The 21191-nt window shown below is 43.7% G+C and overlaps 1 protein-coding gene across 2 annotated transcripts in view; it reads right to left on the minus strand.

Annotated features, from left to right (window-relative positions):
* Positions 1-1533: 1533 nt before the first annotated feature.
* CDYL (chromodomain Y like) overlaps positions 1534-21191 on the minus strand; it is a 187689-nt gene continuing 168031 nt past the window's right edge. For both annotated transcript variants that reach the window (XM_019710855.2, XM_074335278.1), the window contains 4 exons: positions 19882-20054; positions 14151-14361; positions 4015-4158; positions 1534-3168 (listed from right to left, as the gene is read on the minus strand). In XM_019710855.2, coding sequence (XP_019566414.2) covers positions 3010-3168; positions 4015-4158; positions 14151-14361; positions 19882-20054 — 687 coding nt within the window. In that variant the 3' untranslated portion in view covers positions 1534-3009. The remainder of the gene's footprint in view (positions 3169-4014; positions 4159-14150; positions 14362-19881; positions 20055-21191) is intronic.

A 21191-nucleotide genomic window follows, 5' to 3' on the forward strand; every position in this document is an offset into this window, starting at 1 on the left:
CAGCTCTCACCAGGCGCCCTCCACACATCTCTCCATTTACATCGTGGGCATGGCCTCAAAGACCTTCAAAGTTCCCGTTCTTCTGATTTTAGTCTTCACCAGTTGTCTTGCCAGGTATGTCAGAAACTAAATCAGCTAACAAAGATTTCCTTGAGAGCTCTCATTTCATGGAATATTACACACATATATATGTAACATCAGTAAACATTCTCTGGAAACAGTCTTCTCAAAAAAAAAAAATCTCGCACCAACAGTTTAGAACAGTACCTGGCACTCACCGCAGTGTGAGTAACTGCTAGCTGCTATTACCATCATCACAGCTGAGGAACCAAGGCCAAGGGGATGGCCCTGGCCGAAGCCCGAGGTGGGCGGCACTAAGGGAGAGGACCTGATAAACAGAAGACAAGGTTTACTTGTGCGTATCCTTTTAATCCTTTGAAAGCATACACTGGGTGTTTCTGACATGTTGCTCCATAACACGCTTTTTTCACCTAAGGTTTTGTTTTTCTTTTCGCACAGGTGTGTATCCCACTGTGTGGTTTTAGCTTATTTAACCCAAACCCTACTGATGAACATGTATGCTGTTTCCAGCTTTTCACTGTTAGGAACTATCCCGAGATGAATTTAATTGCACATGTATCTTTATTTTCATTATTTCCTACAATTCATTCAAGATGAATCCTTATAAATAGGAGTCACTGAGTCCGGGTTGTTAAGACTTTTTGAGTTGCCGCCAGATTCCCTTCCAAGATGAACTAATGGTAACTTACACCAATACGAGAGGCTGCCTGTCCTGTCACCCTCACCAGTACTGGGCATGAACATAAGAAATGTCACATTGCCAGTCCTTCCTCCTGGTTGGGCTTGATTCACGAGCCACAGTTGGAAAGATGGACTTTTATTTCAAAGAGGGAATGTGGCGGCCATCAAGGCCCCGGAGAATGAAAAGTCCAGAATGACAGAATTCAACCTAGTTTGAGAACATACTGTATTAGTTCTCTTATTTGTCAATTCTAGAAAAGCAACATTACAGGGGAGTTGCCAGAATATAGGTTGTGCCACGTGACCTTGGGCCCAGTGTTCTATGCCTCAGAGTCCTTATCTATAAAACAGGAATGAAAATATCTAATGCTGCAGGTTTGAGTAGAGAAGGCAAGGCATAAGTTAAAACTGTACATACAGATAAAAAATTTCTTAAACTCTCTTAATATTGAATCAAAGATGTAAATCACAGCTTATATATGATACGATATAAATAGGCAGAACTAGCTAATATGTATTAGAAACATGCTTCTTTGAAAGAGAAGCAATGGGATGAATGACACAAAATTCAGGAAACAGTAACGTGGGGAAGGGTGAGGTAGACGTGACTGGGGAGGTTACTGGTCATGTTCTAGTTCCATCCGAAGTGTCATTACAGTGGTTCATTATGCTTCAGACTATACAGATGCTGAATGCCCGTATGAACATTTCACAAAGATTACACATTCACTGAGAAGCTTCAGAAGTGAATTATCAGAGAAACATTTCAAATGTGTTAAGAAATATTAGTTTTATTTAACCAGTTTTCACAGCTGAATATTTATTCTATAAAAACTTTACAGATTGTACAGTTTATATATAGTTCAAACTACTGAACGAAAAAAGTAGGTCCCACAGATGCAAAAATACTGCACCAACCAATCCAAGGTAAAGGCAGATTTACACACTGTACAGCTCTCCACATAGCCAGGAGGTGGTTGGTTCTAAGTATAAACTTCAAAACTGTACAAAAATAAGGTTTTGATTTTATTTCATTCTCCATACATTCAATATGATTGCAAGCTCAGAGGCCTAACAACAGGCATCTGTAATCAAGAATCAGTCCCCACTCCTGAAAGGAATGCGAATGTCTATTTACACAGGGCACTCTCGGACACCATATGGTACTCAGTATATATTGTGTGGACAGGAAAGCAGAGACCAAGAACATTAAATGTCGAATATAAGGTAGTTCTTTTTTTTAAAAAGGAGTTTCTGCATTTAATAGTGTGCCAAAAGAATTTTAACTTATTAAATAAAATATATTCTAAGTGAACCTAAAAATTACACTTTATAAACATAAAAATACTTTTTTTGGTGTAATACATCAATCACATCTGCAAATAGAAAACCAAAACTGTATATAAAGTAGTAATTCTCACCCAGCAACAAGAAGCATTGTAGTTATTTTTTCAAAAAGGTCAGAAAAACTATTAAAACCCACTAAAACTAACTTATAACTTAGATACTCATACTTAAGCTATTCAGTGATTCACTAATACTGCAAAACAAGCTTTGTTCTAGAGAGACAGTGGTTTCTTCATGTTAACTGGGTAAGAACCAGACATATTAAAAAAGAATGAAGAATCAGGTGATTTTTCAGCATGAATCCTAAACGTACTTTAGTTTGGGGTCATGTTCATCAGTGGATTTTTCATCAGAAATACTTATCTTAAAAGATAAGTCTTACTTTTGATTTAGAATTTTCCACCTCTGAGGTATTTGTACCTTCTTGGAGACAAAGGCACATCTCAGATCTTTCTGTATCTGTTAGGGACAGGGGAGGTGAGGCCAGCTAGTACCTCTTTAGAGTCTGTTCTAAAAGGAAAAAATAAGGAAAACAAACATTATTCCAGACTTTTCTGCCACCCCAAACCAGTAAAACACACTTTTCTTTTTTATGCGGTACAAACCAAACATAACAAAAATGAGAGCTTTAAAGAGCAGTCTAGAGCTCACCATTATACTTTCATGTTTATGTGTATATTAAGTATAAAATAATTTTGTTTGGACAAAGGAGTTTTGTATTTATTTTAAAGTTACAGTACTTAAAAACTCCTCGATAATAAATAGCTTGGATGTTTCAACTCTAGCTTCCAAGCGTGAGCTAAGAGTGAACTTGTTTTAGGCTGTGAGGGTGGATTAGGGCAGCTCGGAGCCACAGGCGTCCTGCTCCAATTCCAGTGTCATCGGCAGGCAGCCTGCCCATCAAAACTCATCGATCTTCCTCTGCAGGTATTTCAGCATGGAGTCCATCCCCTGGGCAGAGCCCCAGATTTTCTTGAGCACTTCACACTCCCTCTCATTGGCCTGCTCCAACTCCACCTTCATGTTACAGCGCACAAGGGCTTTGGACTCCTCAAGGACCTGGACCAGACAACATGCAGTTGGTTAGTTAGTGAGGCAGCAGGGTGTGCCGGCGGGCTCTGGCTTCACTGCGCCCCAAGTTTATGGAGGCAATGAGCAAACTGCTAAAAAGGCTACCAGACATTTTTTCACAATATACATCAGGCCTAATATATGTATGAAGTGTTTCACATTAGGTAGTGGATAAATTCTCAACTTCGAAGTGGAGGTAAAGCTATTTCAAAAGAGAGCTGTGCTATTTGCACCCTGGCATTCTCCCAACGTGAGGACCAGCCTTGGCCCATGCTGCTGCTCGGGCCAGTGTGGATGGGCCTGAACTGGACATCAACTCTTCTGATACTCAATGAAAACTCCTGAGAATGCCTGCTGAGGGAAAGTTCTAACCAAAATTTAATTTTAATAATGAGAACTGTTCGTACGTCTGGGACAGCTTACATGGGAGTTAGGTCAGTTAATATCACATAACATTTCACCTTATAATTTGCTAAATGCAATTTTGTTAGAAGGTTAAATATTATCCAGCACATTTATGAAACAAAAACTTAGATTCATTGTGGGGGTAAATAAAAGAAATGTGATGATATGAAAGGGCTATGGAAACAGTAAAGAACTATATAAATGTTTTTTGTAGACTTTTACAGGTCATTTAAAATTACTAAATCTGAGATCGAAATGCATTCCTTTAATTCCTGGGTATTTGTAGAGGGAGGGCAAGGTAAGCCAATCTGGAGCAGTGGCACCCATTATGGCTTTCATCAGTGTTTCCCATGAAGGTGACTGTGCAGGGAGCAGAAAAGGTCGTGGCAAAGAAGAAGTCACACATGTAAGAAAACGAATTCGACGTACCACTGGATTACACGAGGCAAGCTCCTTAATGCGAACCATGACTTCCTGGGTGAAGGTCCCGGGCCAGAACACCTGTGAGACCAGGCCTTTGCCGCATGCCTCCTGCGCCGTCAGCTTCCGGCCACTAAGCAACATTTCATTTGCCTGAACAGAAGAGTTGAAACTGCTATGAAGTGTGCGGGGCAGGCAGGCACATTAGACCCAAACCCAAAATTCACCCCTTAAAAATTCAAACTGAACATGGGCATTTGAATGGGGGGACTCGCTGCACATGCTCCAGAGCTCCACTCAAAGTACAGCTTTCTGAGCATGCACTGAGAAACCCGCAAGGCGCAATCAACCACCAGATGGCAAGTAACAGACCAGCCAGCCATTAAGAAAATAGAAGAACAGAAAAAACTTACTTTACGGTGTAATGGAGAACCAAATGGACTTAACCAAGAAATCTAAGTTAGAGAAGATCTATTTGTTCTTAATTTGAAGTTACTGGCATGTCCCTCTCCGCCTGCCTACTCCTCCCAATCTTTGAACTCATTTAATACACAAGCAGTTTCCTGGGAAACTGAGGCATAAGCAAAGCTAGGAAATTTGCAATTTTAGGGTCTGAGCCAGTCACAGAACTACTACCCGATGTAGCAGCAGAGGCCAATGGTGACCTGTTCTCAGTACAGTGTTCTAAGGGCACTGAATGTGCTGCTGCAGCGTAACTTGGGAGGCCAGCTTATTGCTTGAACGTTAAAACAAGAAAACTACCCAGGACCTGAACGCGTCAAAGTGCCCACTATGGTGGGTCTGAAGGTAGCGACTTCAGACGACTCAGTGGAGGAAGTTAGCATTTGTGTGTCAGTAAAATATAAAAGCGCTTTTACCTTTGCCCTGGATTCTACAGCACTTTTAAGGTATTCAAATGATAGGCTCACAGAAGCTGAAATAAGCTGAAAGGGGAGAATACCAGTATATAGCTGACAAAGAAACTTTGCACTATTTTAATGTGACAATTTCCTATCTGTAGTTTATCTTGCATGATTATTCTTCCTGAAGATTCTGATGGTCACGCAGAAGCTTCTGAGCTCAGGGAAAACATACTTCTAGTAGGTGATTTCCCTTTCTACAAAGAGGCAAAAATCACTGCTATGCAAAGGCCTTAAAGTGTTAAGTCCCTCTCGCAGCTGACAGTACCTGTGACCTTTTCTGTAAGTGCATCTAGAAGGCTGACTGCATGTGAAACTCACAGCTTGGAGAATGCACAAGAGTCGGGAAGGCAAATGTCTGGTCGATTCACCACCCTTTCAACACAGGCTGCAGAACAATGTCTTCACAAGGATTGCACGACTCCCGTTAGTCCCAAAATGGAGCCTGTTATCTGAGCTAAGTTTTGGACAAGTTATGAGTGTTAAGAGTTTGGAGGTATTCTACAAAATCCCCGAGCAGTGTCTTCTCAGTGAAAAGGTCTCAAATAAAAAATGGATTTAAAAATCTGACTTAACCTTACTGTTAGCTGTTAAGATAGTTCTAAAGGCAGATCCAATGAGAAAAGAGAACAGAACAGGAGTCCCTGATCAAAAGACTTAGTGGGAAGTGCTCTCTAGTAACAGACTTTTTCACTTCCCTGTTTGCATTTCTATACAATGAAGATAACACCACAAGTAAATCACTTAGGTTTAAGTGTGAAGTAAGTTTTCAAGACAAACATGAAGTACAGGGTCTTAGCTCAGATGGTGGACACGAACGACCCCACCGGACCCCAAGTGCAAGCTGAGAGTGGGGTGACGAGCAGCCAGCACCCTTCACGTACTTCTCCTCCATCGTCTCCATGGGGCCCTCTGTTCTCCCATCACTTCTCTGTTTTTTTTTTTTTTTTTTTTGCCATCTGGAGGACAAGTTACAGCCCCACCTACCACTGTTCTCTTCCCTCCCCTTTTCTTGATTCTTTCGCAGGTCTGGTGCCAGCCTGTAGGGCCGACCGCCAATCAGAACACTCTTCTCCTCTAGTCAGAGGGCGGTCCTTGGCGCCCATCCTCCTCCTCCCTTCAGATCTGGGCTAAGTTCGTCCTGGCTGTCACTGGAGGCTGTTTCCCTGCTTAGTTTTCTGTATCCCAGGTGGTTGGATGGGCGGGGCATTTCTGAGTTCACCCACAAGTATGAATGGTGGGACTGACTCAAGGTTGTTAATGCTCTCATGTAAGCACAGACAGGGAGTTGGTTTAAAACATAGTTATCAAGTAAAAGCAGTAAGAAAAATTCCCTTGGTAAGATTAGTAGGATTAAATACACACAAGTTGAATGGGCATGTTCTCAAACATATAATTTCCAGTAGTTTTAAATTTTCATTGTATAGAAATGCAAATAGGTTTCTAACTAATACCCAAATAACAGATATGCAGATACGGTCACTGGGAAATTTATCAGCTGCCATTTTCTTCCAAGATGGCTGACTGAACAAGGGACTAAACGTAGACAGCCCACAAAAATATCCATTGTGGTCTAAATTGTTCAACTGTTTAAATGATAAATGCCGAAGGCACGTGAGGTAGAGACCTCTTATTGTTCAGCCAGAAAGATCACATTAAGAGGTGTCATGAGGAAACTTGATGGGCTTGGGTGGATCAGGGAGCTTCAAATCCCACGGAGGCAGCATGGCAGTGGCTTTGAACCAGTCTCTAAAGTCCCCAGAGGGCAGCTCCGCCCTGCAGATTCAAGGTAAGGACCTCAGGACCAAGAGCTGCCAGGTTCACAAACGACAGAATGTGTTTGACAGTTTTTGTGTTTGTGCTCCCTCAGCTGAGGTTCCTTCAGCTGTCAGTCACAGCACCTGACTGACACTTTCGTGAGGGTCCAGGCTTCACAGGGCTGGTGCCTGAGACAGGACTGTGACTTTGCAGTGTCTGGCATAGAGTGGGCACTCCATGAAGGTTTACTGGGCACAAAGAGGGCTAAAGTGTGGAAGGCTACACTCCTAACATAAACAGCTTAACTGCAAGCTTGCGCTCCCTGCAGCAGACACTGGAAGAGAAGGACAGCTCTCACAGCTTGTGTTGTCTGCGTGTTCTTTCCATCCTGATTAATAGGATTCCTTTGGCTTATTCTCCTGCAGAGTTCTGCACCCCTTTTCTGCAAATGGGGAAAAGCAAAACTGTTCTAGTCTTGCCTTGGGCTACTGAAAGCTCATATACACCAAAAGCTCACGAAAGGAACTGCATTATTTGGGTAGTCACAGGCAACAAAAGTTGTCACAATACAACTTACCTCAACGTTCTTCACATTTTGTGTAGAGGTTTTAACCAAATACTGCCCCCAAAGTGCAGACGTTGAGGCTCCGGGCCCTTGCTGTAGAGCAGCGCTTCCTAACCTGGGCCAACAACACTGCTGTGCATGGTCGGGCGCCGGCAGCACACCTGGCCTCACCTACCAGCACCTCCTCAGTGGTGACACCAAGTCTCAGACACTGCCACGTGCCCTCGAGGGGTGGAGCACGGGGCAAAGAACTGCTGCCCAAGGGGCACCAGGGATCAAGGAGAAGCAAAAAGTACTGATTTGTCAAGACTTGTTGGGAGGGGAAGACGAGTGACAGAAGGGTGGGTGCTCATTTGACTACTTACAGACCTTTCTGAGCAGTGAGCTCTAAGACCCCTGCCCCTCAGCATCTGCCCAAGGGCTCCCCTTCCAAACTGCCTTTGCCCAAAATGTGTTTAAACATCCAATTTCTTTAGTATTTTCCCCAAATCTGCCCTTTCTGTATATTTGCATAAACATCATATACAGTGAGAGGGCAGAATCCCCATTATTTCAATCTCCTCTAAAGTAATGACTCAATGAGCTTAAAATTTTACTGATGATGATTCTTTAACTAGCAGAATAGGTAGTAACTGTTAGGAAACAACTATTTTACAGGAATAGCTCAAAATGAACTTGTTTTCTCGACAATGACTCTTTACCACCAGATGCAGGTACTGTTAGGTGAGTGCAGCGCAGTGAAAACTACCAGACAGACAACCAGACATGTCTGCACTTCACCTGCAAAAGGTAGAGATTACTTGGGGCAGACCCAGATATTTCACCCAGACCCGCCGGCCCAGGGAATACTTGCTGCTCAGCTGTCGGGAATGTTGTCAGCAGACAACTGGCGAGAGCTCCCTGGGCAGCCTCATGCATGGGTGGCCCTTGTTGGGGCTGCTGCATCCAATGGCTGAGTGTGGAGAGGGCACCTGAACAACTGGGATCACTGCATTCGGCCCAGAGCAGCCCCCGGGCTTGGCGAGGGCGCTGTCAGAGCTGCACCACACCTCACCTCTGCCCTGCCCCATCTGCCCTGCCACAGCCTAACACCTAAGCCACGTCTTGCGTGCCGTAACCCACCTGGGCTCTGCTTCTACAGGAACTAACTTGTGACAGGTAGGAGTGGAAGCAGTGATGAAAGTGATTTTGGAGCAGGACTGCTCCCTAGCTGGAGCACCCAAGTGCCCCATATAGGTGGCGGTCCAAGGGCTGAAACTCTCACAGGTGATGGGTAACTGCTAGTTGCCACTGACACAAGCAGAGGGGCAAGATGGTAGAGAAAGTAAAGAGCCATTCCCAGAACCAACTTATTAGCCAGAGTGGCCAAGCTCCAGACAAGGTTAATCACCCACATGCGAAGGGTCTGGCTGGCTGTGTGGGGAAGGGAGGGGGGCATACCCTGGTGTGGGGACTTCCGGGTGGATGCCCCCAATTGTGAATCCCCAACTCTTCTGACCCCTGAGCCTGCACGAAAGCGGCCCACCCACCCCCATTAAGGACAAGGCTGCCCCTTTGCTTGAAGGCGATGCATCAGTCTTTACCAGACAGCATCACTTCCCTTACACCCTGCCCCACCTCCCTCTTGGCTGGCAGGCCTGTACCTCGCCTCCAGCCAAGAACGGCATGACAGAGGCAGAATGTGCTTGTGGAGCTGGGAGAAGACACGGGACCAAATTCTAAGGGTTCTTGACCAGAGGGCAGACCACAGAGATGGACACGGGAGTTCACTGATTTGGGAGCTCTCCTGAACTACAAGATTTAACACCCTGGCAAGTGCCCAAGGAAATGATGGGACCTTGCTACTGCGATGGCTTCTAGAAGTATGGAGAAAGTGATGGCTCAGGCTAAGTGAAGCTGAAATGCCAGAACTTCCGTGGCCAAGAGTGGAGAGGGTGGGACAAGATTCCACGAGGAGCTTATGGCAAATGCCAGCAAGATGACCTCATGCCGGCTCCTGGGGTTCCAGAGCGAGACGATGCCAGCCAGCAGAGAAGTGCATGCCTTTTTAGAAAACAATTCTGGAAGAGACAGAACACCAGGCCAGGGACAGACCACATCTCGGAAGTGCCCGTCCTGAGCTGAGTTCTATCAGGCCCCCGAGGCGTAAGGCCAGGGAGGGCCAGACACACAGCTGGGATCAGGCACAAACAGCAGAGGGCACAGGCGAGATGCACAAGCAAGTGGCTTAGACCCAAAGTCACCCGCCTCAGCTCACACCTGTGGCCGAATGGGGGACTCCCTGTGAGCAAGCTTGGTTTATGGGTGTGCTGGCTCAAAACGACAGTGGGTGAGGGAATGCTCTGAAATGACAGATGTGTCTAGTCATCTACCTGGTGTAGGAGGAGGTGATCAGGGTTAGAATCCAGAGTGACCTGGGCAGTGGTAAATGGCCTGGCTGGCTGGTCAGGGGCCTGGAAAATAGACACAGAGGTCTGGGGTGGAGGCATGTGGATGGGTGACCAGGCAAGTGTACAGATTGCTGTGTCACGTCAGTGTCCGTCAGAGAGCATCCACCATGAAGAGGAACTGAACAGCCACACAAGAGCGGTGACACCGGCCAGTCTGGGCTGCTGGCCACCCAGGTGCTGGCATGATGGACACATGAACGGAGGAGCTCTGGTGTGAGACGGAGCTCAGCAGCACGGGCTCTGCCTTATCTATCAAGGCGGATGCAGCCACTGTCGCGGCTGGCCATGTGGCCTGCCAGCAGGGGACACCCATGCCAAGCCGGCTGCTCAGCCTCCTTCCTGACGAGACCAGCAGGTCGGCCCGTTTTCACAGCACTTCCTCTGGGTCTGGGCTTGCTTCCCTGCCTGCAGGCCCTCGGGCATGCTCACTGAGGCTGTGGGGTGTCCGGTCCGCTGGCCGCCACCACATGGCCCTAGACCAGAAGATCCTTCTCACCGCACAGCAGGAGCGGGGTGGGTCTTCTGGCCTAGTCACCTTCAGAAGCTGCCGGCCCAACATGTGCATGGAGCACCAGTCTGCGAGGGCACTTGCTCCCCGAGGACGGGCAGTGTTCCTGTTCACAGCACACACAGTGCAAAGACCTGGCTAAGGTACCACGTCCCCAACAGGAAGGATGCATGGGCCTGTGACAGAAGTGTACAAGCAGGAGTAGCCACACTTCGATGCCTTGGAATGACCTACTCAGGGACGTTATGCTTTCCATCTTCAAATCTCTGGGTTCTGCTGCTCCCAGAGGGGGCGCAGTCTGCCAGCAGACACAGAAAGGAGGGGATGTGTGGAGCCCAGGACCCACCTGCCAGGAGTGCTCACTCCTCCCCTGCCCAACTCTGGCCTGAGTGGGGCATGACGACAGGCCGCAGGCCTCTGGGGGACCAGTGGCCCACCAAGGCCAGCAGAGGTGGGAGGAGGACAGCTGAGAGCAGCAGGGGTGAGCGGCTGCATTTGTCCTATACCTCTTCTTTTACATTTCTTTAAACTATTCTGAATTTTCTGTTTTGGGAATACATTTAGATTTACTGAAAGATTACAAAAGCAGTATAAAGAATTCCTGCTAACCTGTCACCCAGCAATCCCTCACATTACCATCTTCTGCAACACTTTACAGTGATCAACACCCTAACACTACTACCACTGATACAATACAATACCATCAATGGAACTACAAACCCTGCACAAGTGTTGCCAGGTTTCCCACTGCTGTCCTTTCTCTGACCCAGGACCCAAGGAAGCCACCCTGCACTGAGCTGTCAGGTCCCCTTAGGCCTTCCAGTGTGTGAGGGTCCTGCAATCTTTAGAAGGGGGCAGCTCGGTCTCTGCAGAACGTGCCACATGTGGGCATGCCTGACGTCCTAGGAGTAGACCGAAGCACGTGCCTTTGGCAGGACTCCACTAGGGCGGCGCTGTCACTGGCGGTGCAGGACAGCAGGGCAAGCTGTGGCTGTTAGGTCTATTTCTGGTGAACTTCAGTTACATAGGAAGGTGCTGCCTGCCCGCTCCTCCACTTGAAAATTACTATTTTTCCAACAGAAGTAAGGAGAGGATGCAAATATCTTTTCTCATCATACTTTCACCCACCAATTTTAACAGTTATCACTGTTTAATCTTCTTCCTCCACATCTCCCCCAGGAAGAGAGGCCTCCAGAGCCTGGAGGGGCTGCCCCCCCAGATCTGTACAAAGAGGTGGATCTGAAGGGACCCAGGGATGTACTGTCGAGATCCCCCCCAAGGGAGGTCTCACTGCCCCTGCTGCTGGCAGTGCCATCAGCAGACAGCCACCAGCTCCTGCGGGGATGCCCTCTGCTGCAAAGCCACCTCACTCACAGGTACCACGCTCTTCTCCAACAGCCCACACTCAGTGATAACGGACATAAAGGGACCAGCCATCTCAGCCCACTGTGGAACCACTGCTGATGGGCCGTGTACGGCCTGGGGCTCCCACAGAGGCCAAAACTTTGTGGGGCCTGCCTTATAGTTCGCCTTCTCCCTCTGTCCAGCTCTATCTCTTCCCTGTCCCTTCCACATGTGTTGACTACTTTAATAGTTTTCCTACTGCTTCTGGAGACCCACCTGAGAGACTGCGGACTCGGTTCCCGACCACCACAACAAAGCGATTATCACAATAAAGTGATTCACACGAATTTTTTGGTTTCCCAGTACAGAGAAAAGTTGTTTACACTACACTGCAGTATATTAAGCATGCAATAGCATATGTCTAAAAAACCAGTGTATATACCTTAAAAACACTTTATTGCTCAAAGATGCTAACCATCATCTAACCCTTCCACGAGTCAGTATCTTTTTCCCGTTGGAAGTTCTTGCCTCAGTGTTGATGGCTGCTGTCTGATCAAGGTGATGGCTGCTGAAGGCTGAGGTGGCTGTGGTAGTTTCTTAAAATAGGACAACTATGACAGCTGCTACATTGATTGACCCTTCCTTCCTGCCATGAACGATTTCTCTGTAGCATGCAGTGCTGTCTGACAACATTTTACCCACAGTAGAACATCTTTCAAAATTGGAGCCAATCCCCTCAAACCCTGCTGCTTTCTCAACTAAGTTTATGTGATATTCTAAATCCTTTGCTGTCATTTCAACAATCTTCACAGCTTCTTCACCAGGAGTAGATTCCATCACAAGAAACCATTTTCTCTGCTCATTTGTAAGAAGCAACTCTTCATCCATTAAAGTTTTATGATGAGACTGCCGCAGTTCAGTCCCATTTTCATGCTCCACTTCTAATTCTTGTTCTTTTGCTATTTCCACATCTGCAGTTACTTCTCCACTCAAGTCTTGAACCCCTCACAGTCATCTGTGAGGTCTGGAATCAGCTTCTTCCAAACTCCTGTTAATGTTGATATTTTGACTTCATCCCATGAATCACAAATGAGTCCAATGGTACCTACAATGGTGAATCCTTTCCAGAAGGTTTTCAATTGACTTTGCCCAGATCCATCAGAGGAATCACTCTCTATGGCAGCTATCGCCTTACAAAACATATTTCTTAAATAATAAGACTCGAAGAGAAATTACTTCTGGTCCATGAGCTGCAGAATGGATCTGTGTTATCAGGCATGAAAACAACATTAATCTCATTGTACATCTCCATCAGAGCTCTTGGGTGACCAGGTACATTGTCAATGAGCAGTAGTATTTTGATGGGAATCTTTTTCTGAGTAGTAGGTCTCAACAGTGGGCTTAAAATATTCAGTAAACCATGTTGTCAACAAATGTGCATCATCCAGGCTTTGTTGTTCCACTTATAGAGCATAGGAAGAGTAGAATTAGGATAATTAAGGGGCACAAAGATTTTGCTTCAATGGTAAATGAAGACTGGCTTCAACTTAAGACTCACCAGCTGCATTAGACCCTAACAAGAGAGCCAACCTGTCCTTAGAAGCTCTGAAGCCAGGCACTGATTTCTCTCTAGCTATGAAAGTCCTACGTGGTTTCTTCCTCCAATATAAGGCTGTTTCATCTACATTGAATATCTGTCATTTAGTGGAGCCACCTTCATTAATTGTCTTAGCTAGATCTTCTGGATAACTTGCTGCAGCTTCTCCATCAGCACTTGCTTCACCTCGCACTTTTACACTGCAGAGGTGGCTTCTTTCCTTAAACCTCATGAACTGGCCCCTGCTAGCTTCAAACTTTTCTTCTGTAGCACCCTTACCTATCTCAGCCTTTATAGAATTGAAGAGGGTTTGGGCCTTGCTCTGGATTTGGTTTTATTATTAAGGAAATGTCAGGGCTGATTTGATCATCTACCCAGACCACTAAAACGTCCTCTAAACCAGCAATAAGGCTCTTTCGCATTCTTATTATTTGTGGACTCACTGGAGTGGCACTTTTAATTTCCTTCAAGAACTGTTCCTTTGTATTCACAACTTGGCTGTTTGGCACAGAGGCCTAGCTTTTGGCCTATCTTGGCCTTTGACAAGCCTTCCTCACTGAGCTTTATCATCTCTACCTTTTGATTTAAAGAGAGAGAGAGATGTGTGACTCTTCCTTTCACTTCAGTATAGCTTTTAGGTTATTAGGTTAAAAAACAAAACAAAAACTTTTCGATTGCAAATTCTGTTGTCTGATTTAGAAATTGGGTATTTACTACCAGTGGCTATCAGTGTTAATTACACAGAGACAGATTCCTCAGACAATGAGGTCCTTTTCTAACAAATGATGCAAAACAGTGTCAATAAATGTTCTATGAACCAAAATATGAAAACATCCTATGATTTCATGAATTAAGAATGAGTTAATGAACAAGAATTGAATTACAAGTGCTTTTGATGGAATGTCCCCACAGGAAGACACCCTGTATATATTTTGAAAACCATAACCAAACTAGATTTCTTCAGGAAGTTTTCTAGAATTATTTTTTAAAAAGAGGTACTCACAGATGCTCCTCCCATAATCTTGGGAAACATAACGGTGGAACAGCCATCTGGACTCTGTCCGAAGGTGGTATAGGGTGTTTGAAACCAAGCCTTTTCATTGGCCCAAACCACATCACAAAGAGGCAATATGGATGCTCCTAGTCCAATGGCTGGGCCATTTACTGCTACAATAATAGGCTTCTTAAACTGAATGAAAGTATTCACGAAGTTTCTAAAATAAAAAAAATAAATGGGGGAATTACTCAAAACATTGTGTATTTGAGCAACAAAAATCTACTATTATGGAATTCAATTTACCAAGATGTAAATAAACTCTGTGGAAATCATTATGAGTTTTGCTGAGGGCCTTCCCTCACAAGTGGTAGACAATGGATTTATTTACTGTGGGTTGCAAAGGCTTCACCCTGGCTGCCACGCCAGAAATGTGAAGGACCTAGGCGAAGATTATGGGTAATAGACAGCCAAAGACTGCTAATGTGTTTGCAGTGGCTCATTGGTTCTATGATCAATATGTCTTTTTCCTTCCCTTTAAAACATAGGGCACCCCCGTAAACACCATGGGCTTCAGGTGACCAGTCTTGAAGCTCTCCCAGAGAAAACCTGGCAGGAGGCAAACTATTAACACTGCCCGGTGTTGAGCAAAGACAAGAGGACTGGGGCCAGGAACCATGGGGCCCGGGGTCTGGGCTTGAGATGTGATTTCAGAGAGCTCACTCATTATTTGGAAACATATTTCCTGAGTTAATACAGAACGAGACTGAATGGCTTGTGGGGTGCAGAGACAAGAAGCTCACAGGCTGTTTAAAATATGAGATCCAAACAAGAACAGCAGAAACGAGACACCATTCGTGTTCTACGGAATACGATTATAGCAGGATTTCAAAGGAGAGTGTGACTAGGGAGGGGTACGGCAGCCTTCACAGAGGATGTGGAATTTTACAAAACTGAGCCAATGCTATTCTTTAGATGTGTTTTAGGGTCAGCTTGGAATAATAGGGTGCTTTTCAATTTAGGGTAGGATGGTGCCACAGCATACTGAGAACATGCATCTTCTCACCACGAGAATCTCATTTTATGCTCAGAGGTTGCTTTTTGTGATGATTTAACATGGTGAAGTAAGGGACAAATACATACCAAAATCAATACCAGATAATTCCTTGAAGGAAGTTTGGAGTTCTAGATTATAATCATAGAATTTTAAATTCTAAATCTGACTCCTATTCTTTGGTACTGAAAATAATCTGGGTTCACTCTATAGTTCAGTAATTAAAACCTAGAGCAATCTGTTCAGAGTATCGCTGAAAATCACGATTCAACACCTTAGATTAATAATCACCCTGCCAAAACTGACATGAAGGCAGGTTGGGGAGATGTAGAGGTGTGCGGGTGTGAAGAACAGGGGAGAGCAGGGATTGCAGAAATTGGCAGAGGGCAAGCCTAGCTCCACGGACTGCTCTCAAAGGTGCCTATCAGCTCGCAGACCTCAGCCTGGAGTTTTACACTGAGCGAAAATTAACTGGTTCAAATGAATGAGTTATACTAAGACTTTCTAAATGAAAGAGCCTGCGGCACTGTTAGAAAGATCACAATGGGTTTAATGATACAAAGAGAGCCACACAGCCTTTTAAATAGGCCCTTGAGATAACTGTACACAATCTACAGGAAGCTACTTCAGCTGCACCACCTTCTAAGGGTTTTGGGTGACACATGATGGAAATACATTTTCTATGCTCAGTTACTGACGACTGTTGAAAAAGTAACTGCTGAATTGTCTCTGTGACATAAACAGACATTTTCAAAGTGTGTCTCCCCAGGTGCCCTGGAGTAGCTTCACTTTCATACCTGCCTCATATAAACATCTGGAAACCATGGATGGGATGGTAGATTAACAGGGAAAAAATGATCAAAATAGTATCATGATTCTAGAGAGAAATGGTAAAAGGAATGAATTATTCCATGTAACGGTGTTTTCGCTCATGTTATATTTGCATAAAATAATTAAGTTTGCTTTTAAAAACAGATATTGTAAAATCACAGGCTGGAGAAATATTTTTGGAACTGAATTTTCCCCCCTAAAATGATGATTTTATTTTATTTTTGCCTGGAATGATATGCAAGCTGTTTCGGAGAGAGGTATGGATTAACCGGCACCCTCTGGAGTGAAGACCATTTTCCCTTTGTAGAGGACACAACCTGGCCATTCTGGCAAGTGGGCTCTGAGATGCCAGAAATGAGCACACTCCACAGAGAATTCGGTTTTATTTAAAAACACAAAAATAAAACTTCACAGAAATGCTTTTCTGTTTAGTACAAACCTCCCAGCACCAGAAAAGCTTAGTCAGGGGTGCTGCACCCTCAGCTCAGAGGTGGGTAGACAGGAGCTGCCTCAGGCCTGGGGACGAAGCTCTCGGGAGCCCCACATTAAGGTGGGCTGGTCACTGCTTTTGCCGTAAAGCAAGTGTATTTTGAAACTTAAAATCAAAATGCACGAATGTTCAAATGTGCTCAATGCAACATACTGAATTTAAATTTCAGTTTCCTTTGAATTATCTACAAATTGAATTAGAGTATGACAGGGAAGAAAAGAGACTATACAAGACTGTATTTGCCATAAAAGAAGTTTTAAAAGGCTTAAAATTAAACAAAATTAAAATTCTATCCATTCTTTTGAAGAACATTTACTACTTCACAAACATCACCAAAAAGTTAGGAAATCACAATAGTCTAAGAGTGGAGTCTAAGAGTCTAATTGTTTGGGGAAAATGAGGTAACCCAGATCTGAAGTTTTAACAGCTAGTTCGTTGCCATGTCTCAGCTGAGTCCTCCCTTCACTTTGAATACACGGAATAGGACCGGATGGGGAAGAGGTCAGGTGCTCGGGGCACATTTATTCGTGGGTTTTCTCTCCCCAGATCCCTCCCTTCTGGGGAGAGGCACTCATAGTCCTTTAGCTCCCGCAGCCTTCGAAAGCCTAATGTTATAAACTGATTCAGCATCAGTTCATCACTAATGTGCTGAATATTATCATAGCAATTTATTTTCAAATTGGTTATCACCAACAATTCTGATAACAGAATTAGCTACAACAGATACCTCACAAATCTAGTGTGTAAATCTAATCTTATTTCCTACTTTTCTTCTGAAAACTTGCTACAATGATATTCTTTGCCCAAAGTTTTAAGGAATCAAGACAAGATACCACAGAAAAAATATATACATAGTAATAGTGTTATGTGTATAAGCCAATCTTACACATATAAAAATTAATTTAAATGCAAATGAGCAAGAGTAAAGGTTAAGTGAATCTACTGTAACTAATTATTTTTCGGATCCTGACAAAGCACACTAGGAAAATTCACATTGATAAAAACATATTCATTTAAAGAAGAACCAAGTGAGTTTCCCTAAAAGAGTATCTGGCTTTTTCCTAGAATATTAATTCAGCTTTTTGTGGGGAGAGAGGAGAGTGGCATGGGAGTGGGAGGGTTAGAAAAATGGGAGTGGGTAGCTGATGAAAATAAACACTTAGTTATCTGAAAGTTCAACAAATGAGTTCTCTCTTGATCTATCTTTCTTCTTCTTTTTCTAATCTCAATAATACAAGCGTTAGCCATTGTCAAGGGCAATCCAACACTGGAGGAGTGGGCTGGGAGCAGGGTTGAGGCACCAAGAAGATTTAGAAGTGGAGCTTAGGGAAATGTCTACAGTGAAGTGAGCCAGAACATAGAAGGCATGGCTGACAAGTGATATTTTCTTTTCACAGCAGATCTCCCCAAATCACAGTATTATGTATAAAGTCACTGCGATCTTACAGAAAACATAGTCACCACCTGAGGCACAATGTTTTGTACTAGAAAAATGAAAATTAAATTCATCCTGAAAGGATGGAACGGGTTAATAATTAGGAATATCTACAAGCTGTCTTAGAGGTACTACTGACAATCTGTCAAGGAATTACGTGCATGGTCAAGCAGTTTAATTTCAAGATGGTCCCTTCTAGTATTCTAAAAGTTTGGTATTATTTAGGAGACCAGAAATAATACTTACAATCAGATTATAAAACTTCAAACTATTTTTTTGAAACCTACTACTACATCATAGCCTAAAAAAAATGGTAATGTTCAAAAAGATTAAGGAACAGATAATGCTCTGTATGCATATGTATATAGTATGAGGAAACATATTAATTTTGAAAATTATTAAAAATGCTGTAAAAGGTCCAGGCAATACGGGGCTCTAGGACCCCTCTGTGCGCTGTGTCAGGGAGGGCCCAGCCCATCAGAGCCACCCTGGGAGGTCTGTCAGATAGAAATGCCCTGCTTGACTCCAGACCCACTCAAAGAGAACCAAGTGCCCCCACTAACCCTGATGTGAACCCCCATAATAGTTTAGGGGACCACAAAGCCCTGTGCCCCTAGTCAGTGCTAGGGTCTCAGCTACCTGGAGCCCAATAATTATCAAAAGAGGCTCAACTTCAACTCCCCAAACACCTGGGGGTTTTGGAGAAGATCCAACCAACTTTACTGCCATTCTGCAAGTCTATGAGTCTGTAAGTTTTCATCCTTCTATAAATTATGAAGAGTCCTTAGGGGTCATGTAGGGATACATCATTTTAAGGAAGTGGGTAGGAAGTACGTAGTCTTTCTCATTGGTGACTGGGTTTCATTTACTTCAAATAAAATTAATCTAGAAAATTAGATACTTTTTTTTTTTAATAAAGTGTGTTTTTCCAGGACCCATCAGCTCCAAGTCAAGTAGCTGTTTCAATCTGGTTGTGGAAGGCGCAGCTCACAGTGGCCCATGTGGTTAAGAGCACCGCACTCTAACCAACTGAGCTAATTGGCCGCCCTGAAAATTAGATACTTTAAATTATGCATATAGTGATTAGCATGAGAAGTGAGGGACATGAACAAAATATGTACCTGGATGTGCTTATAGCAAAATTAGGAGGTTCTACGAAAAGCTTTTTGCACTGTTATGGTACAGCAGTGGAAAAATTCATAAACAGAGGAAATGGAAATATCTAAAGTCATACTGTTAAACGCAAAAAGCAAGCTGCAAAACAACAGTATAATTTCATTTACTTAACAGAACTAAAAATAAAGCTTTATTATTTGTGTGTGTGTATGGGATACATATTTGAAAATGTTTAGAAAGGGTTGGGGAAGACATACAAATGAACAATGCATGGGCGGGGTGAAAGAAAGGGGACTCTGTTATCTAGTTTTATGTGTAGTTGAAATTCAGGATGAACTTGAATAAGAATGCGTACTGCTTTTACTAAAAAAAACTTTGCATGTGATATTATGAAACTAGCTCGTCACAAAGCCTAGCCAATTTATTTTAGAGTTAAGTAAATGGTTTAAATTATGTGAAAGAGTGCATCTTATGTGAAAGAGAATGCATCTTTATGTAAGGGGTGAAGACAGAACATACTCATACTACAAATAATGGCAACTCTGGCCAGATGCTATTGTATACTCTAATCATTAAATTTTCCCTGAGCGTTCACTGGGTTTGAGCCAGCCTTGAAATCAGTTATTTGCTCAAGGCGAGCAGTAATTTATGCCAGGTCCACAGAAAAAACAGATGATTTAATTAATTTCGCTACTTGTGTTTCTCAATGGAAGGAGACGTACATTTCGTTCACACGGCTTGCTTAAGTCTGTTCTATCAGGCACTAAAAGCAAAACACTAAAACCAACATTTAAAAAATACCATTTCTGCATACCTGATAGCTTCTGCCATTTTAGTGCTTTCTCTTTTTCTGTCATCTGTTAAACGCCGTATAAAATAAATAAAGTCGAGACCACAGCAGAAGACACTGCCCACTGCGCTGAGCAGCACGAGCTTGCTGTCGTCGGCCGCAGCTGTGCTTAGGGCACTCTGGACTTCTTTCATTACCTGAAAGTCACCAAAAGTTAAAGTGGCAAAGAGTATAGTTTTCACACAGAATCCTAAAAGCATTTCACTATGGAATAAATCTGGGTCTACAGAAACTGCCTTTACAGGCTGATATTGTTCCCTGTAGCTACCACAATTTAAAATAATTCACAAATTTCTTATATCTATAGCCAGAGACTGGAAATGCGGGGGACAGAGTATAATTACGTAGCTAATTATGAATAGAGTATCATTAGAAAGATGTGTGAATTCAAGTTATCTTACTATTCTAGTCACTGTGGCTCTCGGTAGGTAAGTCACATGTTACATCCACTTGGTATTTCTACACTTTGGACAGCAGGTGGCACATTCAACCAGTTGAAAGAAACTAGTTCAGTTTCCTGTTTTGTTTGTTGTTTTTTGTTTTCAAACCAGCCTGCTGCACTTGAGACAGAAACCCTAACAGTTTGGTGCATTTGGTACAAGCACATTTAGAGTCGTTTTAGAAGGGCACAAAACTATTTCAAATGATCTCTATCAGCATTTACAAGTAACCAATGAGGGGCTCTGCAATCTAAAAACATACTGGGGACCAGCCCTGAACTGGTTTGTCATGTGACCCAGGCCAGACATACAAACTTGATGTAGTTTGGTTTTCTTGTCTGGAAAAAAACTTGATCTTGCTGCTCACAAGTGGAAAAGAAACGATTACTAGAACTTAAAATTTTAAGTAAGGTACAGTGCAGGTTCAAATACTTCTGATTTTGGATACTTCATAGAATTAGTTTTTGAACCTTTGCAAGCACTAGTCTCCTTTGATCCTTGAAAGCTACCTTACCAGGTACTAGCAGCAACCAACATTATGTCGAAATCGCTGTAGCTGTAAGTTCCATGCAATACTGAAGATTGACTAGGAATGATGATAAAATACTCTGAAGGGGCTGGGACCCAGGGCATTTTAATCTTGTCTGAACAAAGAACCCTTTGAGAATCTGATGAAAGCTAAAGAAAAGCCAGTGAACACACACATCTTACATGTGACTTCAGGAAGGCCGAAGGTCCCTGAGGCTCACCCCGCCCCGCTCCCAGGTTAAGAGCTCCTAACCTGGAAGAAGACAGCGGCACGAGTACCACCTCCCCCGTGCAGCACTCTGGTCC

The sequence above is a fragment of the Rhinolophus sinicus genome, linkage group LG06, assembly GCF_036562045.2.
Source record: "Rhinolophus sinicus isolate RSC01 linkage group LG06, ASM3656204v1, whole genome shotgun sequence".
Taxonomy (NCBI): Eukaryota; Metazoa; Chordata; class Mammalia; order Chiroptera; family Rhinolophidae; genus Rhinolophus; species Rhinolophus sinicus.